This window comes from Melanostigma gelatinosum (assembly GCF_949748355.1).
Source record: "Melanostigma gelatinosum genome assembly, chromosome: 18".
In the NCBI taxonomy this organism is placed as follows: Eukaryota; Metazoa; Chordata; class Actinopteri; order Perciformes; family Zoarcidae; genus Melanostigma; species Melanostigma gelatinosum.
The window spans coordinates 10,626,464-10,651,864 of NC_136651.1; the positions used below are offsets into that span (position 1 = coordinate 10,626,464).

The 25,401-nt window shown below is 43.4% G+C and overlaps 2 protein-coding genes across 3 annotated transcripts; both read left to right on the forward strand.

Annotated features, from left to right (window-relative positions):
- The first annotated feature begins 223 nt into the window (after nt 1-223).
- On the forward strand, nt 224-7,005 carry LOC306792835 (protein phosphatase PTC7 homolog). The gene is made up of 6 exons (XM_079290175.1): nt 224-718; nt 1,795-1,974; nt 2,750-2,948; nt 3,960-4,083; nt 4,198-4,327; nt 4,583-7,005. Exons 1-6 carry the CDS (start codon nt 517-519, stop codon nt 4,639-4,641), a joined length of 894 nt encoding a protein of 297 aa, XP_079146301.1. The 5' UTR covers nt 224-516; the 3' UTR covers nt 4,642-7,005.
- A 1,307-nt stretch (nt 7,006-8,312) lies between these two features.
- On the forward strand, nt 8,313-15,088 carry LOC306792156 (TBC1 domain family member 10A-like). Of its 2 annotated transcripts, none has more exons than XM_079289181.1 (9): nt 8,313-8,705; nt 9,892-9,991; nt 10,291-10,398; nt 10,611-10,717; nt 10,820-10,934; nt 11,160-11,225; nt 11,879-12,068; nt 12,575-12,729; nt 12,921-15,088. In XM_079289181.1, the coding sequence occupies exons 1-9, from the start codon at nt 8,557-8,559 to the stop codon at nt 13,320-13,322; spliced, it is 1,392 nt and encodes a 463-aa protein (XP_079145307.1). In that variant the 5' UTR covers nt 8,313-8,556; the 3' UTR covers nt 13,323-15,088. The 2 variants fall into 2 exon arrangements, with proteins under 2 accessions (XP_079145307.1, XP_079145308.1); XM_079289182.1 differs by having other exon boundaries at nt 12,575-12,720.
- Nucleotides 15,089-25,401: the final 10,313 nt, after the last annotated feature.

Here is a 25,401-nt window from a genome sequence, read left to right on the forward strand (position 1 = left end):
AAGTGACGTCATTATTCACACCGTCCGTTCCGTCCAGTTACTCAGAACAAGTGCACATCTAACATCGGCCCAGTGGCGTAGCTGCGCTCTCGACTGGAACCAGGAATTGCGGAAGAAGCTGCTCTGTCATTGGATGATGTCGCTGAGCCGTGACGTCAACGTTGTAAACGGTCAAAGTACCCGTATGTACTCCCGAGCTCTCTTATCCGGTACTTCAGCGGAAACATGTCGGGGAGGAGAGAGCCTTGCGGAGGAACTGCGTTTTTGAAATGTACACCTGAGACATAAACTGAACGTTTAATCTGTCCGGACGGACGAGTTAGCAAACTGCTGGGGCCAAGTTACTATTTCACGGAAGCCGGCTAGTCGGGAGCGAACGGACGGATTAAGACAAGACAGCCCGGGGATTGAGTGAGATAGCCGACTATCAGCAGGCAGGGACCGGGTGGGTAGAGAGATCGGGGGGATACAACGTGTGCGTGCTCAAAACAAGCCGGGCTTGCTGCTTAGAAGGGGATGTTATCCGTACTCTCGTATGGCAGACTGGTAGCCAGGGCTGTCCTGGGCGGACTCTCTCAGACGGACAGTCGGGACTACAGCCTGATCACCGCCAGTTGTGGCTTCGGCAAAGACTTTCGAAAGGGGATCCTGAAGAAAGGGATGTGCTACGGAGACGATGCCTGCTTCATTGCGCGCAACAAGAACGCCGATGTTTTGGGTAAGCTCTCTTGGCATAAATGAACTGAGTGGCTTGCACGAGCATGGATGGACCCCCTGTGTGCTCAGGTGACCTTCAGTGAGCTGCACGTGTACTGACCCCTCGGATGAAAACACAACAGCCCCCACCCCCTCTAAAAAACACAGCCACAACTTTTACCCCCGTGCCACCGTTATTTAAGCCGCGTTTAGCTCACTTGAACCCGGGTGATTGCTTCCAGAAGATCGATACCTCTTCAACCATGTGATTTATATGCATGCGCAGCGATGGTGCCGCGTCGTTTGTGGGTTGTTTTAAGGTGAAACACCGGGACGACCTTTCACCTAGTTGAGCTCCACATGAAGACTGCGTGGCGGTAATGCAAGATATTAAACACGTGAAAATCGGAGACATAGATACGCACAATTAAAGGTGGACAGGAGTGGAAAAATACATTATTACAACGTCGCAGACTTTGCACGACAATGTCTTGCAAAGGTCAGAATGGTTGAACATGGAGGCAGCCATGTTGCTAATAGCGTCGCTAGCCTGCTAGCTTAGCTGGGAGTAATTGCTTTGTTCTCACGTCTTACACATGGCGAGGTGGTAAAATGTGTAGTAAACTCCTCAGAAGTGGACTAAAGGTTGTCGTCATGACATTCTTTTTGGCTTTTTGCTTGATAACAGTAATCGATGCTGGTCCTTCATACTGCAGAGGGACATTTCAGGAGTGTTTTTTGTTAGTTTCTTATTTGAGGGAACTTGCACCTGTAGTTCAGAGAGAAAATGAAACTAAAGTCAAAGTGTGTCAGTCGGATGAGTGAACACAGGGAATTAGTGGAGATTCGTGCTCCGATGCTCGCTAACCAGTGATGTACATGGACAAGAAATAATAAGGCACTATAAAAGTGTGCTTTTAAAATCCAGCTCATAGCCTTTTTATTATTGTTATAAGACTTTCCTCCTTGTTCTACAGCTCTGATTTTTAATTTTTTTTAATTTTTAACTATTTAAAAAAAAAGGATGTTGGATGATGGAGAGCAGCATTTTAATTGACTGCCTGCTGTATTAAAATGTATTCCCTTTTCGTTCACCAGGTGTTGCAGACGGTGTAGGTGGCTGGCGGGACTACGGTGTCGACCCGTCCCAGTTCTCCACCACATTAATGAGAACCTGTGAGCGACTGGTGAAGGAGGGACGCTTCACTCCCAGTAGCCCAGTGGGCATCCTCACCTCTGGCTACTATGAGCTTCTACAGAACAAAGTCCCCCTGCTAGGTGAGTACACACAGATGATACCTCAGTGTACACACACACGGACGGACGGACGCTTCCCATGTGACCAGCCATTCTCTGAGCAATACAAAACGCAGCTGCAGGATGAGTCACAAAATTACTTAATAAATTAGACTGTATTTTGTAATGCTGCCGCTTGGAACTTAAGACTCTGGGACCTTGTGGGGATTAACAGTTTTCCTTTTACGCGGCCTGAACATTTAGTAACATACCAGTCGTCTGAAAGGTCAATAATTCCTCTGTAACTGACACTGCAGGACGGTTGAACAACGTTTAAAACCGTCCACACGCCCAACATGTGACCAAGGTCACATTTCTCCATATCTCTGAGTTACAGCGAGCACATGCGCTAAATATTAACCTCCTCCCCTCTTGTCACGCTGTTTATCAAGTGGCCTGCTTTTATTTTGGGAAGCTGTTCTGAGGTCTGCTCCTGACCTTCACTGCTTCGCGGTTGGCGCCTAAAACTGCAGTCACTGGGGATCTGGGACAGGCACGTTCCATGACCCCGGTGTTTTTTAAACATAATCTCGACCCACCACCATGGAAGCACGAAATTCATGAGGAGGGTGCACACAGAATTAGTGATGTACTGCTTTAGCAGCATTCTACCCCTCTCGAAAGACACACACTCTGTGCTTCTTTTCGATCCTAACTGGAAAATAAATGCCATCAGTTTCTTTTTCTTGATCTTTCATCACTGTTTACTCGATATAATATCCATAACCTTACTCTTGCTTTGCACTCCTCCCTGTAGGGAGCAGCACAGCCTGCATCCTGGTTCTGGATCGACGGAGTCACCGGCTACACACGTGCAACCTCGGTGACTCGGGCTTCCTGGTGGTTCGGGAAGGAGAGGTGGTTCATCGCTCAGACGAGCAGCAGCACTATTTCAACACGCCCTTCCAGCTGTCCATCGCTCCACCTGGATCTGAAGGGGTGGTGCTCAGTGACAGGTCAGTGATGTATAGGAATACAATGATTCATTGCTGGTAGCTTTACAAGACGCTACACAGGCATCTTTATACAAGTGGATCAGAGAAAGGTGAAAGTTAAATCGCCCCTTCTTTTTTTTTTTAAGTTCTGTTGCTGAGCTGCATCAGATTTGAACCTCTGCATGTGGAATAGTTGGATGTGCATGCCATTTTGCAAAGAAAATGTTTAAAAGAAAAGTGTGACCTTTCATTTTTCGTAAAACTCGATTTGTTGAAACATGCCTTATCCTCATGTGGGCAGCAAACATAGTTGCAGTTGGAACTTTCAGACGGTGTTTGCAGGATAAACAATACTTTCTTTGGCGTCACACTGATGGCCAAACTAAGCACCGCCTCCGCATCTTCTTATATGGCCAGCATGGAAAATCCCCTCATACCCTGTTTTTATAGTTTTTGGTTTACATTTGAGTGATTTTATTAGTAAACCCGCCATCCATCTTTTATCATCACAGCCTGATAAAATGCTACACTTATCAACGATGTCATTCCAAAATATTGCCCCATTTAAGTAATATTTTTAAGTTAGCCAGATACTAAAGGTGTCTCAACATTGAGAGTAGCATCATTGTTAACAAGGGATAAACCTTTAGACAAGTCTCACGGTCCTGTTTTCAAATGAGCCCCCCACTCCACTGGTTTAAACCTGTTCAACAGGGAGATGTTTTGAGGTACATTCGTTGCTCCATGCAGTGCCACCTTAAAATAAAAAAATCCTCAAGGCGAAGCATGAACATACGGTGAAAGGCTCTCAGTTTATAGTCTTGGGTAAGGCGCCAGCAAGCAACAGGACCTCCTGCAAGGACACACCGGGCAGTCTGCTTCCGAGTCAGATGTCGTAACAGAACGTGTTGGCAGAGTGACCTCTGACCTGCTTTTAATTCCATGTTGGACATTCTTGGCAGCAGCTCACGTGCCGCATGCTCCTATTACACTTGTGACTGATCTTTCCGTGCCTGTCCGTTTTCCCTCCAGCCCTGAAGCGGCTGACAGCTCCTCCTTCGACGTGCAGCTCGGTGACATCATCCTGACTGCGACAGACGGCCTGTTTGACAACATGCCGGACTACATGATACTCCAGGAGCTCAAAAAACTCAAGGTGTCTCTCCTGGAACATCAGTTTATTCAAGCATTCACACATACGGCATCCAGTATGTGTCGACATATTTTATGTCTTTTCAAATTTAATGTTCTTCTCTTTTGATCTCTTCAGACTTCCAACTATGACAGCATCCTGCAGACTGCACAGAGTATTGCAAAGCAAGCGCACGATCTTGCCTACGACCCCAATTATATGTCTCCTTTTGCACAGTTTGCCTGTGACAATGGTCTGAATGTAAGGGGTAAGTACACTGTGCTTCAGATGCTGTGTCTTTGGTAGTACAAATATTAGAAGTGGGGATGTTATTCTAAAATGTACAATAGACTGTCATTTTTGTATTTGATTGTAAATGAAAAAGAGTCCATAAAATGGTCAGATGTTTTAAAAAAAGCATACAGTCTACAATATTTAGACATGGATTACACATGTTTAGGGTTATTTTTTGGCTGCATTCACACCATAGATCCTCACACATTTGTTTTGTCTTGTTGTGCAGGAGGGAAGCCAGATGATATCACGGTGCTGCTGTCCATTGTGGCTGAATATACAGACTGAAAGTGTGTGTGTGTGTGTGTGTGTGTGTGTGTGTGTGTGTGTGTGTGTTTACGCTTCTCTGGGGCGAATCCTCTCTTCCTGTCTGCCTGAGTCTTCCACCTGCAGCCCTCCCAAAAATGCACTGCATCCCGTGGGCTGACGGGGGGGGGGAGGCCCAACAACACGACACACAGTCCTCGCTGCGGGGGCCGGCGTCCACCTGTGTACATTTTAGTTTTCTTCCACTGTTTTTGTTTTGGTGCTTGAACGGTTGAGGGGAAGCAGGCAGCTCGGACATTTCATGTTGACCGTGATGCAGGAGAAGCAGAGTACGACGGGCTGAGCCGTACCTTTCAGTCTCATTGTGGGGCATAAACACTTTTTAGGTGATGTGACTGGGAGACGGTCAAGGACGGGGCTTTAAAACCTGGTCGCCCTGATGTTAAAAAGTGAAAAATAGCAGGAGTAGGTGAAGGATTTGGATTCTTGGGAGAATAGTGATAGAGTTGAGTACTGAACCCGGCTAGCTGTTGTTCCAGTTGTTAGTCTGTTCCTCGTTGTAAATGTGTTTGAACAAAGCATCGAGATGGGCTGAGGAAGCTGAAGCTAGTAATGGAAGGGAGCTCTTAGAGAATAGGATTTAAAAGTTGGGTTTCAGTGTCTCGGTTTTGGGAATGTGAACGATGGAAGAGCCAACTAGTAATTGCTCCGATCAAAGAAACCTGCAAAGGGAAACCATAACGCTCGTTGGAGCTTACATGTGAACGTTGATCTTTTTTCTTTTTTTTGTCACTTGGCTGTACATATTTTTTGTGTTTTTTAGGGCCTGGTTCTGGCCTTTCTGTTGTCTTTGCTTCGGTTGTTTAAAGCTATTTCGTTACTATAGTGGATGATGTATACATGCGTTCATAAACATTTTTTCTTGTATAGATGTTGATCTTGAAGTGAGTTTTCTCAATCCTACACTTCCACTCGCTGAAATGAACAAGAGAGATTGATTGCTGCAACAGTTTTGTGGTAGGAAGGATGGTGAAGTGTGTGTGTGAGTGAGGTATTCATGTGAGAAGTCGATATTGGAATGTGCTGTGTATTTTAATGTCTGTGTCGCCACACAAAGCTAAAGCTTGCATCTGGGAATGCTTACAATTGCAATGATGGGTCAGGCACGAGTTTAAAGGAAAATATGTATTTTTTTTGTTATTTCGTTTTAAAAGTAAGAGTTTAAAGTGTTTGCTGACATGACATATGTGTGATCGATGACCGATCGAGCTATCTTAACGAGAATCAGGTTTGTGTACGCGCGTGTCTAAATGTTTTTTTAAATTATTTTTCTGTTCCTTCTTTCCCTTTAATTGTATTTGCTGGTTCTCTTTTGTAATCCAGATGTCTGTACATGAATTGACATGATTCATATCAACATGGTCACAATGATTGCGTGTGTATGTAAATTAGTGTGATGCGTCAAACAACATTTATCAACTGATAATACTGTTCTGCTCATGATAGTCTGCTCACCCGAGTGGTTTGGACAACGTCTTTACAGTTTAAAAGCAGGTGCACCAAAGACTCATTTTCTTTGTGTATGTCATACGCAACGCTTTGTTGTTACAAACATCATACAGCAGTAGTGTAAATTCCTTGTGCTCTGAATCTTGCGTGGTGGCCAGAGGTGCAAATGTTCAGAGGGGCATTCAAATGTCTTTTCTGTGCCTAAAGTTTGTTTTATCAGTGCAAAAGCTGTATTATATTGTGGGGTTTAAGTTATACGTGACTGGTTGCAAAGTATAAGACAGGTTTCTGAAACCAAAGAAGGAAAGCCATATATACACATAAAGGACATTATTATTATTATTATTATTATTATTAATAAAATATTATCCGTTATTGCCTGCACTGTTCATTTTGCATGGTTTGTCTCAGCTACGGGCACCATTTACGTTATCTTCACAGTTTTTTCCGTTGTCTTGGTGGTTTATAAAGGTTGTGAACTTGTATTTACTGCAACGGTAGCCATATACTTGACAGAGATGTAACCCATATGCAGAAGGAGTGGTGTGAACTAACAGTATTGGGGTGAGCACAGTTTCAGCCTTAACAAATAGCTAGACCTGTAATCAAGAGGCCTTTCCCGTCATTGCAAGCTTGCGATGTCTCCGTCATGTTGCCCTTGTGTTTGCTGTAAATGAAAGCCTGCCCCCGTCTTTCTCTCCTGTGAAAGTGTGCTCAAAGGTGCTTCTGCAGTCCGTATGGTATGATTGTCCTCTTTTCAGCAAGCGATGTTTGTATGTATGAGAGAAACACCTATGTCTACAGTGTAACAATGCAGGTCTAATTTATGTAAATATGTTTTGAAATATGTACAATATTTAAATAAAGAATCTAGTATTTATACTAAATTTGCTTGACTATTTTCATGACGCCGTTCCGTGTTTCATCTTCAGGAACAGATGTGCTGTTCATAAGAGACTCATCCAATCTTGCAAAGTGATTGACTGCTTTAATGAAGCGCCAATGACAAAGTGTGCAAATGCCCACAAACGTGCACTTATACCTTATTAGAAAATGGATTAAACGGATTTGCAGAGCGGTCACTTGTAGAGCAAAGCACATTTAGTCAAGCATCATTTTGAAGTACCTGTACTCTACATGAGTATTTCCATTTCTTGCTATTTTATAATTATACTCTATCATATTTCACAGGGAAACATTGTGTGTTTTACTCTATTTCATTTACTTGACGTCTTTATTACCATTGAAAACATTAACGAATAGAATATTACATATTTGACGACCTAGGAGTATAAATTAGCCCCAAAGCAGCTACAACAATAATGTGCTGCTTACATGTCAATGCAACAATAGCCCACTCAAACTCAATAAATCAAATTATGAATGCAGGACTATAACACATTATTACCATGAGCGCCACAGCCTAAAACAAAGCCCTGCTGAAGTATTTTGAATTATTCATTAAAGTAAATATGAAGTCGGCTTTATCGGCCAATCAAGTGTGCATACAAGAAATTCTGGTTTTCTTTAATCTCAAAACACACTGACAGACATAACGGCTAAAAACAAGGAAAACAAAGCGGAACTATGTAAAAATAGAATGTATATCATAAAGTATAATACTTAATGTAACTGTCTGCTTGTGTATATTAAAGGCTATTTTTCACCGATCATGCCCTTCATTTCATCTTATTAGATGTCATTGCTACCTTTAAATGGACCTAGTTAACATAAGATTTAGTTATTTGTCTCGGGAGGACAGATACTGCTGCATGCTATTATTAGACTATTAGTACCTCAAACATAAAATCACAAAATGAAGTGAAGAAAAATGGTGGATAAAGCCAAATGACATCCACCATTCAAAAACCTATCGAAGGACATTTAGACCACAAAAAGCTATGTAATAACAGGAGTTAAGCCTGCATGTGTGGTTTTCAGCAGTAGATGGCAGTGAAGAGTTAAAGGACACCATGGATGAATGTTGTGTTAACTCGTCTGTTCCAGCTCCTCTTCCTGCAGCCACCAGCTAACCTGCTGACAGCACAGATTCTGTTCAACATCAGCTGACAGCTCTGTGATGCTAGCATGTTAGCTTCAGAGCTAGCGAGCCGACACTGCACTGATTTACGTGTTTATCGACACAGCTGCATTTGCTCTCGACCAATTGTATTTCTGACTGACCTGGACATTGATTATGTGAACAGGTGTATCGTGAAACCAGCTCACGCCGTCTTAACACAAAGTGGATTTGTTTAGCACTAGCGAGCTAGCAGCTAAGGAAGCTACATCTTCCTAGCAGCCATAGCTAGCTGTGACAGGAGGGCGTCTTAATGGGGAGCTTTAAAGTGTCAGCTGAGCTTCCAAGAGTCGTCGGTAGAGTGAGTTAACGTATGTGAACACACTGCTGAGGTAAGTCTTGATTAAATGGCAAGAATTGGGCATGGCAATGGACTTGCCTCGCGCGACAGCAAAGAGAAGCTGACAGATGATGGGAGAGGATCCGACCCAGAGACAGAGACACAGGTGGACAAGTACGGGTTCACAGGAGGGGCCCAGCAGCACCGCGGACAGTCGTAAGTGGAGCTTCATGCGTGTTCTTATGTTCGTTGATGTATCCACAGACTGACTCGTTTCCTTCTTGCACCTAAGTGAAGACAGGTAAAAGTGAACAAAAATGCATGCTGTCTCTCTCTCTGTCTTTTGCTGTCCTGAAACCTCCCCCATGAGGCTAAGTCATCAAGTAACTGTTGGGAGAATGTGCCACTCCAAGAAGGAAAACAAAACATAGATTACTCAAGTACATAATTGGTTTATTACCCTCATTTTTAGCTGAATTTCTTTAAAGCAAATGTATGTCACAGGTTAGATAGAAATCTTTATTTTCCAATGTTGTGAATAAACTTGTGAGCCCCCAGATTGGGAACTACTAACATAGACCAGTGTAATTCCATATGAATGAGTCTGTAGTCTTTGTTCCTACGTTCCGTCTGTCACCGAACAGAGAGAGACCACATTACGTGTGCGTGCTGATCTCTCTTCACTGGCTTCCAGTAATGATTGTTTTTTGGGTACCAAATGGGCCTGCCAATACGTACGTCTCATTTGGACCCACACAATGTCCTCGTCTGTACTCTTTATCTGTGTTGCTTTCGACAAAATGGTGACACTGGAAGAACCAGGAAGCTCAGGCTCAGCTAAGACATTTATTTGATGGTTGTGTTCTGATTTAAAGGCATAAAGAAAACTGTCCTAATCGTAGTTCTTTAGACTCATTCGATCAGCCAAGTCACTGTTGTATCTAATAGAGATTCGTGATGCACGACTTGCGAACTCTCTTTAGCTTTTTTTTATGCAAAAGCATGTCCGTCAGCTCTTAAGTGTGTTTGTTTGAATTTGTTTGAAAGATCAGGACGGGAAAGTGTGTGCATAACAATATGACGGCTCCGATGTTCGATAAGACTGTAGTAAAGTGAGACGTTGATGTGGTTTTGTGTCGGAGGTAGTAGGGAACTGAACTCGGGGAAAGTTCTCCCGCGGCTTCCTGTTTTCCTTGTCCTTCGCTGCCGATGGCAAATGTTCAACCGTTTTGTCTGAGGTTAGGTTTCCTGTGTGGACAAGGAAGAGGTGAGCCACTGTTCCCGCCCCCTCTCGAGACAGGATCCCTTTGTCATAAGTACAGGGAAGTGACACAGCTATTGTCTATGCGTATAAAAAGAATATGTTTGCGTCTCTCTGTGACATTGTCCCCCATCTCCACAGTGCTGAAGAAATCCCCACTGAGGTGCTGAGGCAACGGGAGGCAAAATGGCTGGAGATGCTCAACAGCTGGGACAAGTGGATGGCCAAAAAACACAAGAAGGTGTGCTTCATGAGCTGTGAATTAAATCTGACTGAATGTTCACGTCTCTCTTTCTTTGTAAAGTTCCTCCGTGGACATGGTTCTTGTGGCGGCAGTTTTGAAATGGACGTAACAATATGAATTCATGTCAGATACTTAGCTGGAGAACCTTTTAATCACTCCATTATCATGACAGTTTTTTAAACGTAATCTTTGATCAGTTGCATCACACTGTCTTCCAATGTCTGTGGTTTCCCGTCGACTGTCTTTCTCTTGCTTTCTGCAGGCTCTTGAGTAACTGTGCATGTGTTGAATAACAGGTGAAGGAGCGCTGTCAGAAGGGGATCCCTCCATCCCTGCGTGGCCGGGCCTGGCTCTACCTCACTGGGGGCAAAGGGAGAAGGGAGCAAAACCAGGGCAAATTCCAGGTCAGTCGTATGTTTGTGATCTCTACTGACATCAAGTTATTCTACTTAAAACAAAAATCCTTTTACCCAAACTCCTGGAGAGGGGCTGGACTCTCTCAAGTCTTAAAACTTCACTGAGGCTTTGAGTTCCACGATTGACTGCTTTGCGATTTAAAAAGTGGCTCAAAACTGTCAAGTATAATCATGCAAAAGCTGGCGAAATGTGTTTTTAGGCACTGGACAATCAGCCAGGAGACCCTAAATGGGTAGATATTATTGAGCGGGACCTCCATCGACAGTTCCCCTTCCATGAAATGTTTGCAGCGAGAGGCGGTCACGGGTAAGCACTGCCATCCAAAGTCCTGTCTCAGGGGCCCATTGGTTCGCCAATGCGGCCGAACATAGTTTCTGAACATAATTTTACACGCGTTCGTGTGTTCAGGCAGCAAGACCTGCTCCGCGTGTTGAAGGCTTATACTCTGCATCGCCCTGAAGAGGGTTACTGTCAGGCTCAGGCTCCCATCGCTGCTGTACTCCTCATGCATATGCCAGCAGAGGTAAACACACATTCAACCTTTCCACAAGTCTTTTTTTCTCTAATACATCATGACAGTTAATACCGGGTACTCGCTGCCCTAAAGATACGGTTAAGAGGAATAGCGATACCTTAAACAATACTTCCCTGTATCAATGTTACACACACATAATAGCCACTATGTTTTGTTTTATTTCACATTTGACCATAATAAAAGCCTACTCTTGTTTCCTTTTCTTTGTCCTAGGATGCATTCTGGGTTCTTGTCCAGATTTGTGAGAAATACCTTCCTGGATACTACAGCACAGGGCTGGTAAGGGTCCAGACGGACACACTGTCGCATCATTTTGAAAGAGGACTTTGATATCATAAGAAGAACTTCTGAGTACAACCTGGAACAGGATTACATATTAACAGTGTTCAGCATGTCAATTATTATCTGAACCCTATACATATTGGTAAAAAAAGGAACCTATTGTCTGTTGTAAGCAAAAATACTCTCACAATACAGCAGCGATGCCCAAGAACACTGGGTTTCTGCATATCCGCCACATTATCGTACTGAATCTTTGCATATTTATATTTTCCAGGATTATCACTGCCCAATATTTATTGCCCACGTAGATTCTGCCCCAGTGTTCAAAATGATTGAAAGCACCGACTGTTTAACCAGCCAAACGGAAGTTCGAAAGATAAAACAGTCGGTTAACTTCAGTTTTTAGAGTCATTGCGTTGTATATGTGGCTGGTGGGGGTGTTAGATTTCTCAGGCCAGCGTGTCTCCAACTTGACACTGATATGCTCGCGACTTAATAACATGGACGAGATAATCAGAAAATGAGATTAAGCAAAGAGAAAGGTGTCTGTCTCTCCCTCTCTGTCTCTCCCTCCCTCCTTGGGTTTATATGTGGCTTCCCTCCCCTCCCCCCCTCCCTCCACTGACTGCTCTTCCATGCTGTCTCCACAGGAGGCGATCCAGCTGGACGGGGAGATCCTGTACGCTCTGCTGCGGCGGGTGTCTCCTGCGGCCCACCGTCACCTGAAGAAGCACAAGCTGGAGCCCATCCTGTACATGACGGAGTGGTTCATGTGCGCCTTCTCTCGGACTCTGCCGTGGGCCTCGGTGCTTCGCGTCTGGGACATGTTCCTTTGTGAGGGTGAGATACTACACTCATTAAACAATTACTGATGTCTTATTTTACGCCACATGAAAAAAACATAACATCAAAGTGTTTTCCCCTGATCTCACAAGTCACCGTCACGGAGATTGCTCAGTGAAAATATTGCTTAGACGGCAGCTCAGTTTGATTGTATGATGAATAATTGTTTTAGAGGTAAAACACCAGAGTTAAATACACAATAACCGTATTTAATTTTCCTCCAGGCCCTGCCATATGCATATTATCCTTTTGTTTAAATTTACCTGCAAAAAACAGAGGCCGATTCCCTTTTTAAAGCAGCGAGGCAAATGTTGAATACATCTTGTTTGGGATGACTACCACAATATATATGAAATAGTTCACCACCCTGCAAGATCGTTGCACCCAACACCACAGTTATCCATTGAAGTGTCCATCAATATCGGTCTACAGCAGTTATGTGCGGCTCTCAGATGGTCCCTCTATTAAGATATAAGTGTAATCTGATACGATGCTCTTCTCAGGAGTGAAAATCATCTTTCGAGTGGGCCTGGTGCTCCTAAGATCCATGTTGGGATCCCAAGAGAAACTGAAGGCCTGTCAAGGTCTCTATGAAACAATGGAGCTGCTCCGAGCCATCCAGCCACAGTACATGCAAGAAGCCTTCCTGGTGCGCGAGGTACAGTAATACTCTGTCATGGTTGTAGTCTTTATTGTTTTGACTCAAACGCTGTCTTTCTCTTTGACTTTGCCCTCCTGTGGTTGTGTAACAACAGCCATGTTAAACGATAATGAGGGAGAGTACTTTAAACCTCTGAACCCAGGCATTACCCACATGTGATGCACTCTCATTCTCCCCGTACGCTTCAGATTATTGAGATCGTGGTGTCTGAGAAAGACATTGAAAAGGAACACCACGCTCAGCTGCGGCGCTGGAAGGAGACTCACGGAGATCTGCACTGCAAGTCCCCTCCCAGGATGCACGGCGCTAAGGCCATCATGGCCGCCGAGCCGCCCAGTCGACAGGACCTGAGACAGAGGCCCACCATCGTCGTGGAGTCTCCCTTGGCACCCGAGACAGACGGCAAGACAGCAGACGGCGCCAAGGAGAATGGAAAGACTAAACCGGAGAAACAGAAAACAATCCTAGCGCCTAGTATCCTAGTTAATCCTTACCTTCCTCCCAGTGACCCCTCACCTCTCCTCAAACACATGACTATACAAGAGTCCAAAGAGAGTCTGAGCAGTGCAGAACATGACACGTACCTGTAAGCAGGGTAAGTGTCACCCGTTTACTAACACAAACCTTTCTATACAGCCTTTACTAACGTACTCATCACAGGTTTCAATCACAGTCCTCACGTCGCAGTGAAAGACAAACCTTTCCATGACGGAGGTTGGCAGGTGTTTAAGTAAATGTGGCTATTTTTGCTATCGAGAAAAACAGTAATCACATTATCAAAGCTGGCAAAAAAATGCCATTGCTCAGATTACTGAGCAGCCACTCAACACATTCGTTGGTGTCATTTCATGTATGCAGGTTTCCATTTACTCTTCTTGTAACTACAGTCGTGGAGATTTGTGCATCAAAGTATATGGAAGTCATAAATGACTGAACTTGTGGGGATAGACACTTACTAACTCACTGTAAACAGCTACTGCTGCTAATTACCTCTTTAGATTCTTTCCCTTTGTCATAAATGAAGTCTGATTTCTGTCTTGAGGTCTATTCTAGAGCACTTTACCTTTTTATAGTCTTCCTCTTTGAGTCACTACGTTGCCAGTGCAGAGATTCGTATCCTTCCTGCTTTGATAGACTCGCACTAAGACACGCAGTTTATCAGCGTGTCGGTTAAGCGCTGTTGTGCTGCGTCCGGCAGTTTGCCTCTGCTGCCGTTGAACACTTGAGGGCGCCCTGAGATCGTCTCGCAGCCGCAGTCGTGCTTGCGAGAGCAAAACACTGACACGATGAAGTGAGAAGGGACATTTCTGTGCCACTAAGCCAAAGAGTTGGAACGCATATTTTTACGATATATTTTGTTCAATCATACTGTGATACAGTACAGGAATTTGGAGAGGATCAGGTTTATATTTATAGTTTTGAATGATAAAATGCCATTTTGAAGAACGCTGATACAATGCTGTTTTTGTTTTGTTTTTTTACTATCAAGCTGAAACACTTTGTCTCTTTGCGATTTGAAATGTTTGACCGTACATTATTTTCCCTACATTTCTGTGTAGAAAATAAACTGAACTGTCAAAAAAAAAAAAAAAATTGAGCGACAAAAGACATTAAAAGTCAAAGGAGCCACAAAGCTGAGATAATAACCAAACAGTATGTGTTGATACTAATTGTATCTGAGATGTTTCAATGAAGAAAAACTCTTGACGAATTCAGGAAAAAACAGCATTTAGCTCCCAGTCCATGAAATTCCTAAATTAGCAGTTAAACGTGTAACTGCACTTTTATTTCTGTTTATAGCAGAACATCGTTGTGGGTCTATGTTGATTTTGAAGTATATGCTACGGGTTTATTTTAGGAACTACTATTTATCTACCATGTCTTCTGACGCTTTTAATATTTAGATAAAAGACGTACTAATCTGTAGCAAGAACACGTATCGCATTGAACCAACGTGCAGTCCAGCAGTTGAATTGCTACAAGGAGCTACATGACCGTGTAGATACTGTCGTGTAGATACTGTCGTGTAGATGGTGCCGCTGAGCTTCATCCAGGGATTCAATGGACTAGTTTTCCAGGTTTCTGTAGGACACAGGATCTACAGAATGTGGTTTGGCTTCTAAAATACTGTATGTTGATTTTTCTGTTTCAGTATCTATCAAAAGTATCCATCAGGGATGTCTTGTTCCTAATCATTGCACTTACAATCATTAAAGAGAACATTATTTAAGCCTCGTAAATGTGCAACGCATCCTGCTGTGTTCCTCGGTATATAGGACTTTATTATGGATCTGTTTGCTTATTTGATATTAAATCAACTTTTCATATCGAGCTGTTTTATGCCAAATTGCATTGAAATCAATAAAAAGTTAAACTCTTAGGTTTATGCAAATCTGTCGTGTTTTTCCATTTTACTGTGACATCAAATTCCACTTCTTTTGCCTTCATTTAATATGAAACAAAGACGAGGAGACAAGAGAAGTGCCACACTTGATTGGTCTGAACAAGCAGGAGGACTTCAATGCACCCTGTGTTATCATTCAGCGCCCTCACACCCTCCCTCCCTCCCCCACGCAGCAGCACACTTCCTTGGACACCTGTTTCTCCGGCTCTTTCAGCTCTTTGAGGAATTTGCATCTCAAATAGGGCTGATTCCCACAGCACCATCCAAAGCGCCTCGCCCAGCCACTCGCCTTTGGTCTCTGAATGGAGTCTTCTGCATGTGTAGAGGCCTTCTTCTTCTTCTTCTTCTTCTTCCTCGACAAGATCCGGCTGCAGTCCAAGAACATGACAGCTAAGAGCTCTCTGCTCTACATTTCAATATACCGAACCAGTGAAACTGCAACACTTTATTTAAGTACGAGATGTGTCCCTTTGGATATAAATCCATTGCTGTTGTCAGTGGAATTATTTATGTCTTGTCATTTTAAGTAGAGAGGCAACACTTGATGGCAAAGATGAAATATTTTAATTTGTCACACCCGGCAGACTTTCGCTGTCTGTAAACAATGTTTGCTTGTCACCCCCAACTCCACCCGTCACCTCAATCCAACCCCGCCCGACAACCTGCCTGTCTCTCCCTGTGCTGGTGCCAGAGAGGGTGTAATGGGAGACTGGCTTCATGGCAGGTCTGCAGAGGAGGAGGAGACGTGACCCGAGCAGTATGTAGTACATTAGCTCGTTGCTGGGGCCGTGTTGTATACAAGAACATCGTGGTACACCCTCTCACACGATTGAGGAAATGTGTGTACTCATGGTTCGGTGCGTTTCTCCCAGTCCGTGTGGCTACTGAAAATAGGTCAGCCATGTTGGTGTGGACGTGTTGCTACTCGTGCTGGTGACAGGATGGAATATGATCCAGGCACTCCGCTTTGAGTGATGATACTCGACGTCTATGAGCTTTAAGACTCGTCGGACGCAGAAAACTCTACTCTGCAGTTTATTGTACTCTTGAGACGGGATTTTAAAACTCTGGGAAGTGGTTGCAATCATTTTATCTTCCCTCTCGACAATTGCAAGGTTCACATTACAAAGTAATCTACCAGGAAAGTGCTCTTGCACGCATTTGGTTGGCCAATGCAGTTCGTTGTCGAATGACATTGCATTATATTGCAGGAAAAAACTGACCAAGCTTCTGGGTGACACGATGGTTTAGGGGGGTCTCACCTCATTGCATCTCTCCCCCTCCCTGTCCTCTGTCCACTATGACTGGCTAATGTCAAGGTATATCCAAAAAATATTTAAGCATAATCCCAGCTGCCCCAATGCAGTGATCTCTTGCTGGTGGATTAAAATATATGCGTCGGTCAGTTATTTACCTGGTATGGTACAGCTATGAAACGTCGACATGTACTATTACTCTGTGATCAAATATTCTGGAGTCAAGAATGAATCTCCGTGCTCGTGTTTTACTTTTTGGTACAAAAACGTACCGACTGCGTACTTCTATTTTTCCGATTGTACAACCATTTCCAAAGCTCATGCACTGAATGTGTGTGTGTGTGTGTGTGTAAGCAGATACCCCACCCATGTGATGTCTGTTTATGCACTGTAGCTGTTTATGGGGGGCGGGTGAGGTGGAAGATCTCATGAGAACATATGTGTGAAGCGTCTGGGAGATTAAAGTCTGGCTTCATGAGCTGCACAGCTCCGATAAAGCTTTTTTGGTAACGAGTCCTGAGGGTCTGCACCTTTATCCCCAGTCTGCCATCCCCCATAGTGCCCTCTGCCCAAAGAAGGATTAAAAGGGGTAGCGGTCAGGGGCACAGAACAAAAAACACAACTGTCACCTGTTGATAATAGTCTGAATGGTTCAATTGGATTGCAGCTGCCATGCCTTTTCTGCAGTTTGTGTTTGTATGCATGCTGTGGTTTTTGTCTATTACAATAAATGTGTGTGTGTACAGGTAAAATAGTATAAATTCATGTTGTGAACGGAGGACTGAGACCTCATTGGTGCTCCTATTTGGGACTTTTCCATGTTTTGGGGGGGAAAGGCTTTGATGAAAAGTGTCAAGTAGCAGACCTGCACGTGTGTGACAGGAAGCAGAGTGGAAGGTGTCGGGGGTCAGACAGATGCTCGTACAAAGGACAGTGGACAGGATGTGTGTGCGTCCTCGGGTTAAACAGTAGCTGGACGTGCACCGCTAATGATCTCAGATCCATCAGGATTTTTGACACTGGGCTATGATTCGTAATGGGAAATGATACGCTGGGTATCCCCCCTCATCTCCTTTACACTAAGGTCCAAGCAGAATCATGAATCGTCATAAGACTTATTTATAGCTACTACTTCAGATCCACATCCAAGTTATTGTTATGGGAAAGGGTCATTTTCTGTTTAAAAGTAGCAAAATTGAATGCAGGCCTTAAGGCCATTGATTCTGCTAGCAAAGAAATGTAAGACATGTTTCTTAAAATATGTGTAAATAGTCTATAGCTGGAGCTTTGCAATACAATATATAGAGATGCAGTGACGTTATGTGCAGTGCTCGGTGGCTTAAACGTGTGAACTTTTGTCTCTTGTAGTTTTAAGTCAGCGTAAAGGTAATCTGTTTCTTTATATTCACATTTCACAATCAGGCCTTGCTTTCATTTAAAGACTTGGACAAAGTCATACTTTTAGTTATATTCTCGATAGTGGATTACTCCAAGTCTCTGTGCTTTGGTGTTCGTTTGCTGCTATCGTTTTTCCTGTTTGCAGCTGATCCAAAACACTACAGATAATCTTCTTGCTTCTTTCCACTTGATTTCAGTATGTTTGAAGTTGGGCAGGCTCCTGGTTACACATTATACAACCACCAGACCTATCAGGTTTTCTGTTTTAGGGACCTTGTTGTGACCTCTGAACTGTTGAACCACCTTTCCCCTCTCCAACTGCAACCACTGTTGACTCTGCAAACTGCCTGCAAACAACTTGCTTTTATTTTGGAGGATTCTTGATTTGTCTTTGTGTTTCGATGCACGTTTTTATTTGTTGATTTGCCGAATTGTAATTCTCTTTGGCTTGTGCTTAAATATGATTTAATGGAGCTAACGGTGCAAATCTCCAAATCTTAAGACATATATCGGGTGCATGGTAGTAGCACGGATCAATGGAGACAAAAACCTGGCTCTCACTAATAAAGGGTATTTTTATTTATTATGTGCAAAAAAAGAAAGTCTTTTCGCGAGAGGCATAAGAGTTCATAAGCCGGGAAAATATGATCTAAAAAAATACATCGATTTCAGTTCACAGGAATAAATAACCAGGCCTGTTAGTTGATGCCTATAATAGCTCTCAGATCTCAGATCATGGTTTATTATCAATCAGCACATTTCAAAAATACTGAGCAGTGCCTCATAACTTCAACAATAACTTAGCAGCAACTCTTTGTGGTTAAACCATTTTAAATTTAACATATGACTCAAGTAGTTGAGGATATTTACTCGGTGTATGTTTAACACAATTAAATTGTAAATCAGATGGCCAACAAACATCTTCACAGAATCCAGAAAATGTTTTCAAAACCTCATTTGTTGCTAATAAAAGAAGAAGAAAAGTCCCGTGCCACGTGACGAGTGGCACTGCTGTCTTAAAGGGTTTCTTTGTGGCCTTGCCACATTTATTTGGCATTGTTTGTGTTGCGTGTTTATCTCTTCGCCGGGGATGTTTGTTAGCTTGGTGATTCTGTGTTGGTGTGTTTGACCTAATCTGAATCGATCTGAAGTCACTTCCTGCCATTGTTGTGTCACATCCCCGCTGTCTCCTCTCTTCCCGTCCATCTAGTCCCCTCTCTCCCCATCAAGGAAGCCGGTGGCTGAGAGAGGATACGCAGGAGGGGTGGGGGGAGTGTGTGTGTGTGTGTGTGTGTGTGTGTGTGTGTGTGTGTGTGTGTGTGTGAGTGTGTGTGAGAGATAAACCTGGGCCAGACTTATCTGGGTCCGACTGATATTGATGGTGAGCAGGAGACGCACAAGCAGCCTGTGATAACAGTGAGAGAAATAGATGGATCAAAACATCCCCCAATAAAGTTAAGAATTGGAGATTTTTTGCCCATTGTGAAAAATCTGAAGCTTGGAATCAAGCAGTGATCTGGTGCATGCCTGCAGGAGAGCTCCACAGATACTGAGCGTCAAAGTTCCCACCAAAAAGAAATAGTTAAAGGATCATGTGGGTTAATCCAACTTGGATCGTAGGCTGCAACAAAATAGCCAGAACCTTATTTCGGCATTCATTGTGTGTGTTTTTGTGTGTGTGTGTTCCTGAGAGCGAGTTAAGGGATGTATGTCTTAACACACATCAGCGAGTGACCTCATAACCTGTTATAATAGAGACTAATGACAAAAGCATATGGGCGTCAAGACCTTTGGTTTGAGGTTACAATAGCTTATTGTATTGCGTCCAGCGGAGTCATGGCTGTTACATAGTGTGTGAGTGTATGCGTGTGTGAACTTGTGGGATTGTGGAGTGTGTTCTATGCACGTGTGTGTATGTGTGTGTGTGTGTGTGTACATGTCTCAGCCTCGAAAACTAAAGTGGAGGTTTGTGTTTCAAAAATCTGTAATGTCCGGGCAGCCATAAAAATCTATAAAACCTCTCATGTTACACGTGAAGCATAAAAGACTTTATGAATCCTGCAGTGCATTTTAGAATAGTTCACACAGTTTGTAGACGACCTCCTGTTCCCCGACACCCATGAGTGTTTCACAGGATTTTGTGAATAATATCAGTCTTACATCGAGGAGGAGCAGTGCAGGGAAGTTGCTCGCCTGCTGGACATTCCTCACAGGAAGTGGGAGATGTGTGTGCAGCTTTTACTGCAGTGTGCTGGTGTTTAGACAGCAGGGAGGCTCTAGACCAGGGGTGTCAAACATACGGCCCGCGGGCCGGACCCGGCCCACCACGTCATTTTATGTGGCCCACGAATCCGCCAGCAAAAAAAAAATAATAATAATTTCTTTTTTTTTTTTTTTTACAAAAATTTAAAGTTAGATGTGAAAATAAAAATATCCCCATGGTCGAAATTATGAGATAGAAAGTCGAAGTGATGAGATGGCATGTTGTCTGTGTGCCGACATTAAAACTATCACAACAGGTGGACAGGAGATGCAACAGCCCATAAAGAGGATTTTCAACAAGTTTCTCAACATGCGTACTTCTCTGTACTGAAACGTCATCAGTCTCAGCCCAAGTACTGTTCCAATTCAAAGTTAACATCGAGCCAAGCACGGCCCTAATGCCCGGATGTGGCTCGCTCTGCCCATTTTACCCGGGATGCATCAGAGGTGACTTGTCTGTACTTGGGACAGCCAAATATCCCAGAATGCATTTTGCACCAGCAACAGGAAACAATGGCGGAGGAGAAATCACACAACTGGAAGTACGTGTTGTGGAAGTCACAGATATCCCGGGAAACTAAACTAACTATGTTAGGAGTACCGTAGTTACATTTACACCGTCTTACATTTACAACCGGCCCTTTGAGGGCGACCGTGATGCTGATGTGGCCCCAGAGTGAAAATGAGTTTGACACCCCTGCTCTAGACTTTGTCTCTGTTATTCACAAGTGGTTTGGCTCATCCTATTTATTTATTTTTATTTTGAGTTTGTTTCGCATGTAATATTGCTCTAAATTCAGTAGCTGGTGCGCAATAAAGCATGCAAACACGCTAGCGTGTTGTTGTTTAGCAGGCACAGTGTTTTCTATGTTGAGCAGGCTCACATTTACTAACTGAGGGAAAATGCACACGTAGTCTGCTGCTGGAAAAGAGAGCACGCTCATAACTCTAAAGTCTAGAGCATTAGAACAACAAGAACATGACCAGTTTATTGTTACAGTTGGTTCTATGAAAGGCGATAGTTGGCCCTCTGTACATCCATCAGCCTCTTTTCATGATGTCAAGCACGTTGTAAGTCATCTTAATTTGCCTCGGTAGACTGCACCCGTCACCCAACTAAAAAAAACCTCTTTATACAACTATTTGTCCATGTTAACAACCACAGATGACTTGCAGCAGCAGTGTTACCTCACTGCTTCTATGAATGATGAATGAGCCTCTCGCTTATGTTCCCTCTGATTGAAACTCCTCAGCTGTCCTGCGTGAGAGAGAGACGAGGACGCGCCCCGCCTTTCTCCATTTGTTATATTTTCTTACTGGTGACCCTGGAGTTTGAGCTGTTTATACCTTTTCATGAAAACAGTTTGGGATTTCCCTCTCCTGTCCTCACATTCAATTAGATAAACAATTCTGTTCAGCTGCTGTGCTGGCACAAGAAGACAACAACATCTTGAAAGCAGGAAGATTTATATCAACAGAGTCCTCCGGCTGCCTGACCTACAAACAGAAATTGGACATCCATGTGTGTGTTAGCTGCTGATTCAGAATAGCTGCTACTGCCCTGGAGGAGGGACTGCAGTGGGGTCAGCAGGGCCGTAAGGTCGTGAAAACATTGCATGTGCATGCGCTGAGTGAGGTCAAGGAAGTGCACGTTATCATATAGATACAAACTCGGCAAGAAGACTGCACCGGCTGCTTCCTGCCGTATCAAACGAGTAAGACCTGGACGCTTTTCCCACAAGTCTCTACGTATTGGTTTTCTGAAGAGCACAAGCCAAGTGGAAAATAATGGATGAATGTATGATTGAGGAAAAGAAGAAGCAGTTAGATGATATCGTCTATTTCCAGCGCTTATTGCATTATCATGCTTAGATTTAGATTTGAGCCAATTTCGACCGAAGGACAGCTCACGTATCGTATCGTGTTGTATTCTGTTCTGTCATGCCCAATCATACCCAATCCTATTCCATGCACCAGCTTCAGGAGACCCACAAACATTTCTCCCTCACACGGTCTGACATGCCGCTAGCAAGTTGCCGGTATATCAGACTATTTAAGGTCTGTTTCGTCCACGCAAAAGGCTGTAAAACTCTAGCTGAAGCCACATCAGTCATTACTGGAATAGTAAGAAAAGGCGTGAATCTGTCGAGTCCTGGTGGCCTTTGTGTCTTAACAAGCTGGTGTCAAGGACTTCACCGTCTTTGCTGAAAAAAGTAACGGGAGAAGTTGAGCAGGCGGTAACGACGCCCAAATGCTGAATCTTTCCAGCCGTGCTGCTGCAAGCACCTTTGGCAGCACTGAGATAATTAAAAGAACAGATCAGACTGATGTGGTTGGTAATGTAAATTGTGCTGGCTCAGGTGTTTGCCCGTGAGTCTGTCTGTCATCAGGGCTGTCGAGCTGCTATCAGGTCAGACGTGTGATATCATGAATCTTCAGGAGGGCTCTGACTCAAGAGTTGGTCAGATTGCAAACAAAGCCTCAAGTAACCAGCTGTCTCAGTGCAGGGTGGGGGGGGGGGGGAGTGCATGTGGTCTGTGGCAGCTTAACACACACATCAAACAACTGTCGGACCCCCACCAACCCTCGAACACACCTAGACAACAAGAACACACACCTCACGCTATTTTGGCACAGCGAGTGTCACCAAAAAACGGACCCATAAACTCGCCAACACAAAAGGTCACGATAAAAGATCAAAGAGACGCTGTGCAGCTCAGACAGACCGTCGCTGTACTGAGTGTGTTTGTGTCTTTTCGCCCTTTGTGTATATTTTGAGAAGCCAAGTACTCGTACTTTCCGATGACCCAGGACAGTCGAATGAAGGATTGGTGAGACGCCTCGAGGTGGTTAAATAAGAGTGCATAAACTCTGTCGGGGCCTTCATGGTGTGTGGTTTACAGCACGTGGCCACACACGAGAGGACAGCATCAACAACAACAACAATCACTTTGAGACACAGCTGGGCTGTTAAGAGGACAAACATGAGCTGAACGCAACGGAAACCGGGTCTCTGGCATGCTGAATGAAATGATGGAGGCCCCGCAAGGAGGATCAAGCTCAGTCCAATTGGAACTCGTCACTATTAAATGCCATAAAGATGAAGAATTGGGATTTTTGTCTTGCTGTGCATCAGATTCGTCTCTATCTGCAGCAAGATTATTTTCCTTTATTCCGTGTTTCTTATCCTGCCATTGTATTACTGCTCTATGATGGCTACTGAGGGGATTTTTGGAAAGAAAAGTGAGTGGGTGGCTTGATGTATTCATCAAGGCCTTATGTTTTATTTAGCTGTATATCCACATCCCTGTCAGCGAACACAGCTAAAAAAAAGACCTCAGTCCCACCAGAGCACAGATAGGAAGCTTGCTTTACGCCTTTTTTCCTGTTCTGCCGGACGGACAAAGAGCTGGACGGACAATCAGCCGAGCGAGAGAGCACAGAGTTCAGGATGAGGCACACAAACACCATCCCATCAGTTTCATTTCACGAATGCCAAAAGATCGCATCACAATAGCACGCAACAACAAACGGTTCTCGGAGAGTAAATGATGTTGGTGAAAGCGGAGGAAGACGGGAATCAATCCTCATCTTCATAATCGGAGGAAGGTGGAGATGAGCGGGGTGGGCAGATGAGGAGGGTGGAGGGGTGGAGGAAGGGATCAGCAGAGGAAAAGATCGTTGAGTGATACAGTAGTTGTGTCTAAAGGTTGTTGCCCCGGCGCCACTGCTGCCTCTCTGCTGAAAGACGGAGCAGACTGGAGACTGAGCCGACCCACCTGGGCCAACAAATACACCCATGAGACAGCAGGGACGAGAAAGAGAGAAGAAGAGTGTTACTTACTCTTAATGAGTTCTCCACTTTGTGTTTCCCCTTCAGTCGCTTTAAAGTTGACAAAATCTCTTCATTCTATACGGTCTGACACACTTGTATTCTGTTACAACTCTTTAAAGCATTAAAGCAATGCTGAAGGATGCTTACAGTTAAATATTTAATCTATCTTATGGTGGCACCATTCAGTCATAGAGAAAAATCCAATGCGTCATTTTGTACACATTTCCCCAAAATTCATCCTGAGATATTTGGTATTTCTGGAAACGTTGCCCAATAAAAGTGAATATGAAGTTTTTGCAACTCAAAACAATGTTTGGCTGCAAGTTTAAAATGTTCACAATTGCAAATAGTGATACAAATACATCACATTACTCTAGTGGCCCACAGTGTTGCTTGTCTTTATGCATTTGAGTTTTACAATACAGTTTAGGACAATAAAGCCAAAGCCAGGACTTTTATTTATATATATATATATATATATATATATATATATATATATATATATATATATATATATATATATATATATATAAAAATATATATACATATCAGATCTTTTATTGTGTAGTTTTTATTCGCATGTCTTTGTTTATATTACATGCTACCTCTGCTCTAAATGAATAATTGTATCGCTTTATCAATTAATTTTTTTCAATTTAGGTGTTCATTAGTCACCTACATTTGACAATTATTAAATCTTGCCAATTTGACTTTAAAAAGTTGAAATATAATTACAATACTTGAACTGAAGAGTATTCAATATGTTTCTCAGCATTTGGCTTTTGCTTCAATGCTCGGTATTGTTGTATATTTTTCATCAAAAGTCTGAGGCTAAAGTTTTGTTTAACCTGCAGTTCATCAACACTCAACACATCTTGGCTCTAGTTTGTGCTTTTACTTGTACGAACATGTACAGGCATGAGAAAAACAGACATTGAAATGTAAATAGTGCAGCTCATTCGGATTTCAGCAGAGTGCTCCGGTGCCAGAAGGACTCTCGATTGATATTGAAATTGATTACTTCTTGAAAGTCATGCCCAGACTTGACTCATGGGCTACTGTCCAAACATGTCGAATGAAATATCATTCCCTGAAGTACCATTGTTGCAGTTATATCTGTGGCAATTTGGAAAAGATTTATACTTTGGACAGAGTTTTATTTCACCCCTGAATTCATGTCGCCCATAAATTTATATTTACAGCTTTATGCATAAAATGTGAGGGAAAATCTACTAGTATTACCGGCAAAAGAATACTAGCATTTTCAACTTATATTACATGCATTAAAGGGACTCCCCTGTGCATTATGTTGTATACAAACAAAAATGAATGGAGAGAGAGGTGGGCGTGTACGCAGTGAGAGAGTGTGTTCTTCAGAGCAGAGAGGAGGAGGGCAGTGGGAGGGGGGGAGGGGGGGGAGGAGGAGGGGCGTGCTGGGAGGGTACAAGTCTGGGTGGGGGGTATATAAGGGTGGGCAGATTTCACATGTTGCAATAGACATCAGAGTGCTGATA

Coding starts and splice junctions, on each gene's coding strand:
- LOC306792835 (XM_079290175.1), top strand. CDS start 517: ATGTTATCCGTACTCTCGTATGGCAGACTGGTAGCCAGGGCTGTCCTG. Junction 2,949..3,959: donor GGGGTGGTGCTCAGTGACAG/GTCAGTGATGTA, acceptor TTTTCCCTCCAG/CCCTGAAGCGGCTGACAGCT. Junction 4,328..4,582: donor CAATGGTCTGAATGTAAGGG/GTAAGTACACTG, acceptor CTTGTTGTGCAG/GAGGGAAGCCAGATGATATC.
- LOC306792156 (XM_079289181.1), top strand. CDS start 8,557: ATGGCAAGAATTGGGCATGGCAATGGACTTGCCTCGCGCGACAGCAAA. Junction 9,992..10,290: donor TGGCCAAAAAACACAAGAAG/GTGTGCTTCATG, acceptor GTTGAATAACAG/GTGAAGGAGCGCTGTCAGAA. Junction 10,399..10,610: donor AAAACCAGGGCAAATTCCAG/GTCAGTCGTATG, acceptor ATGTGTTTTTAG/GCACTGGACAATCAGCCAGG.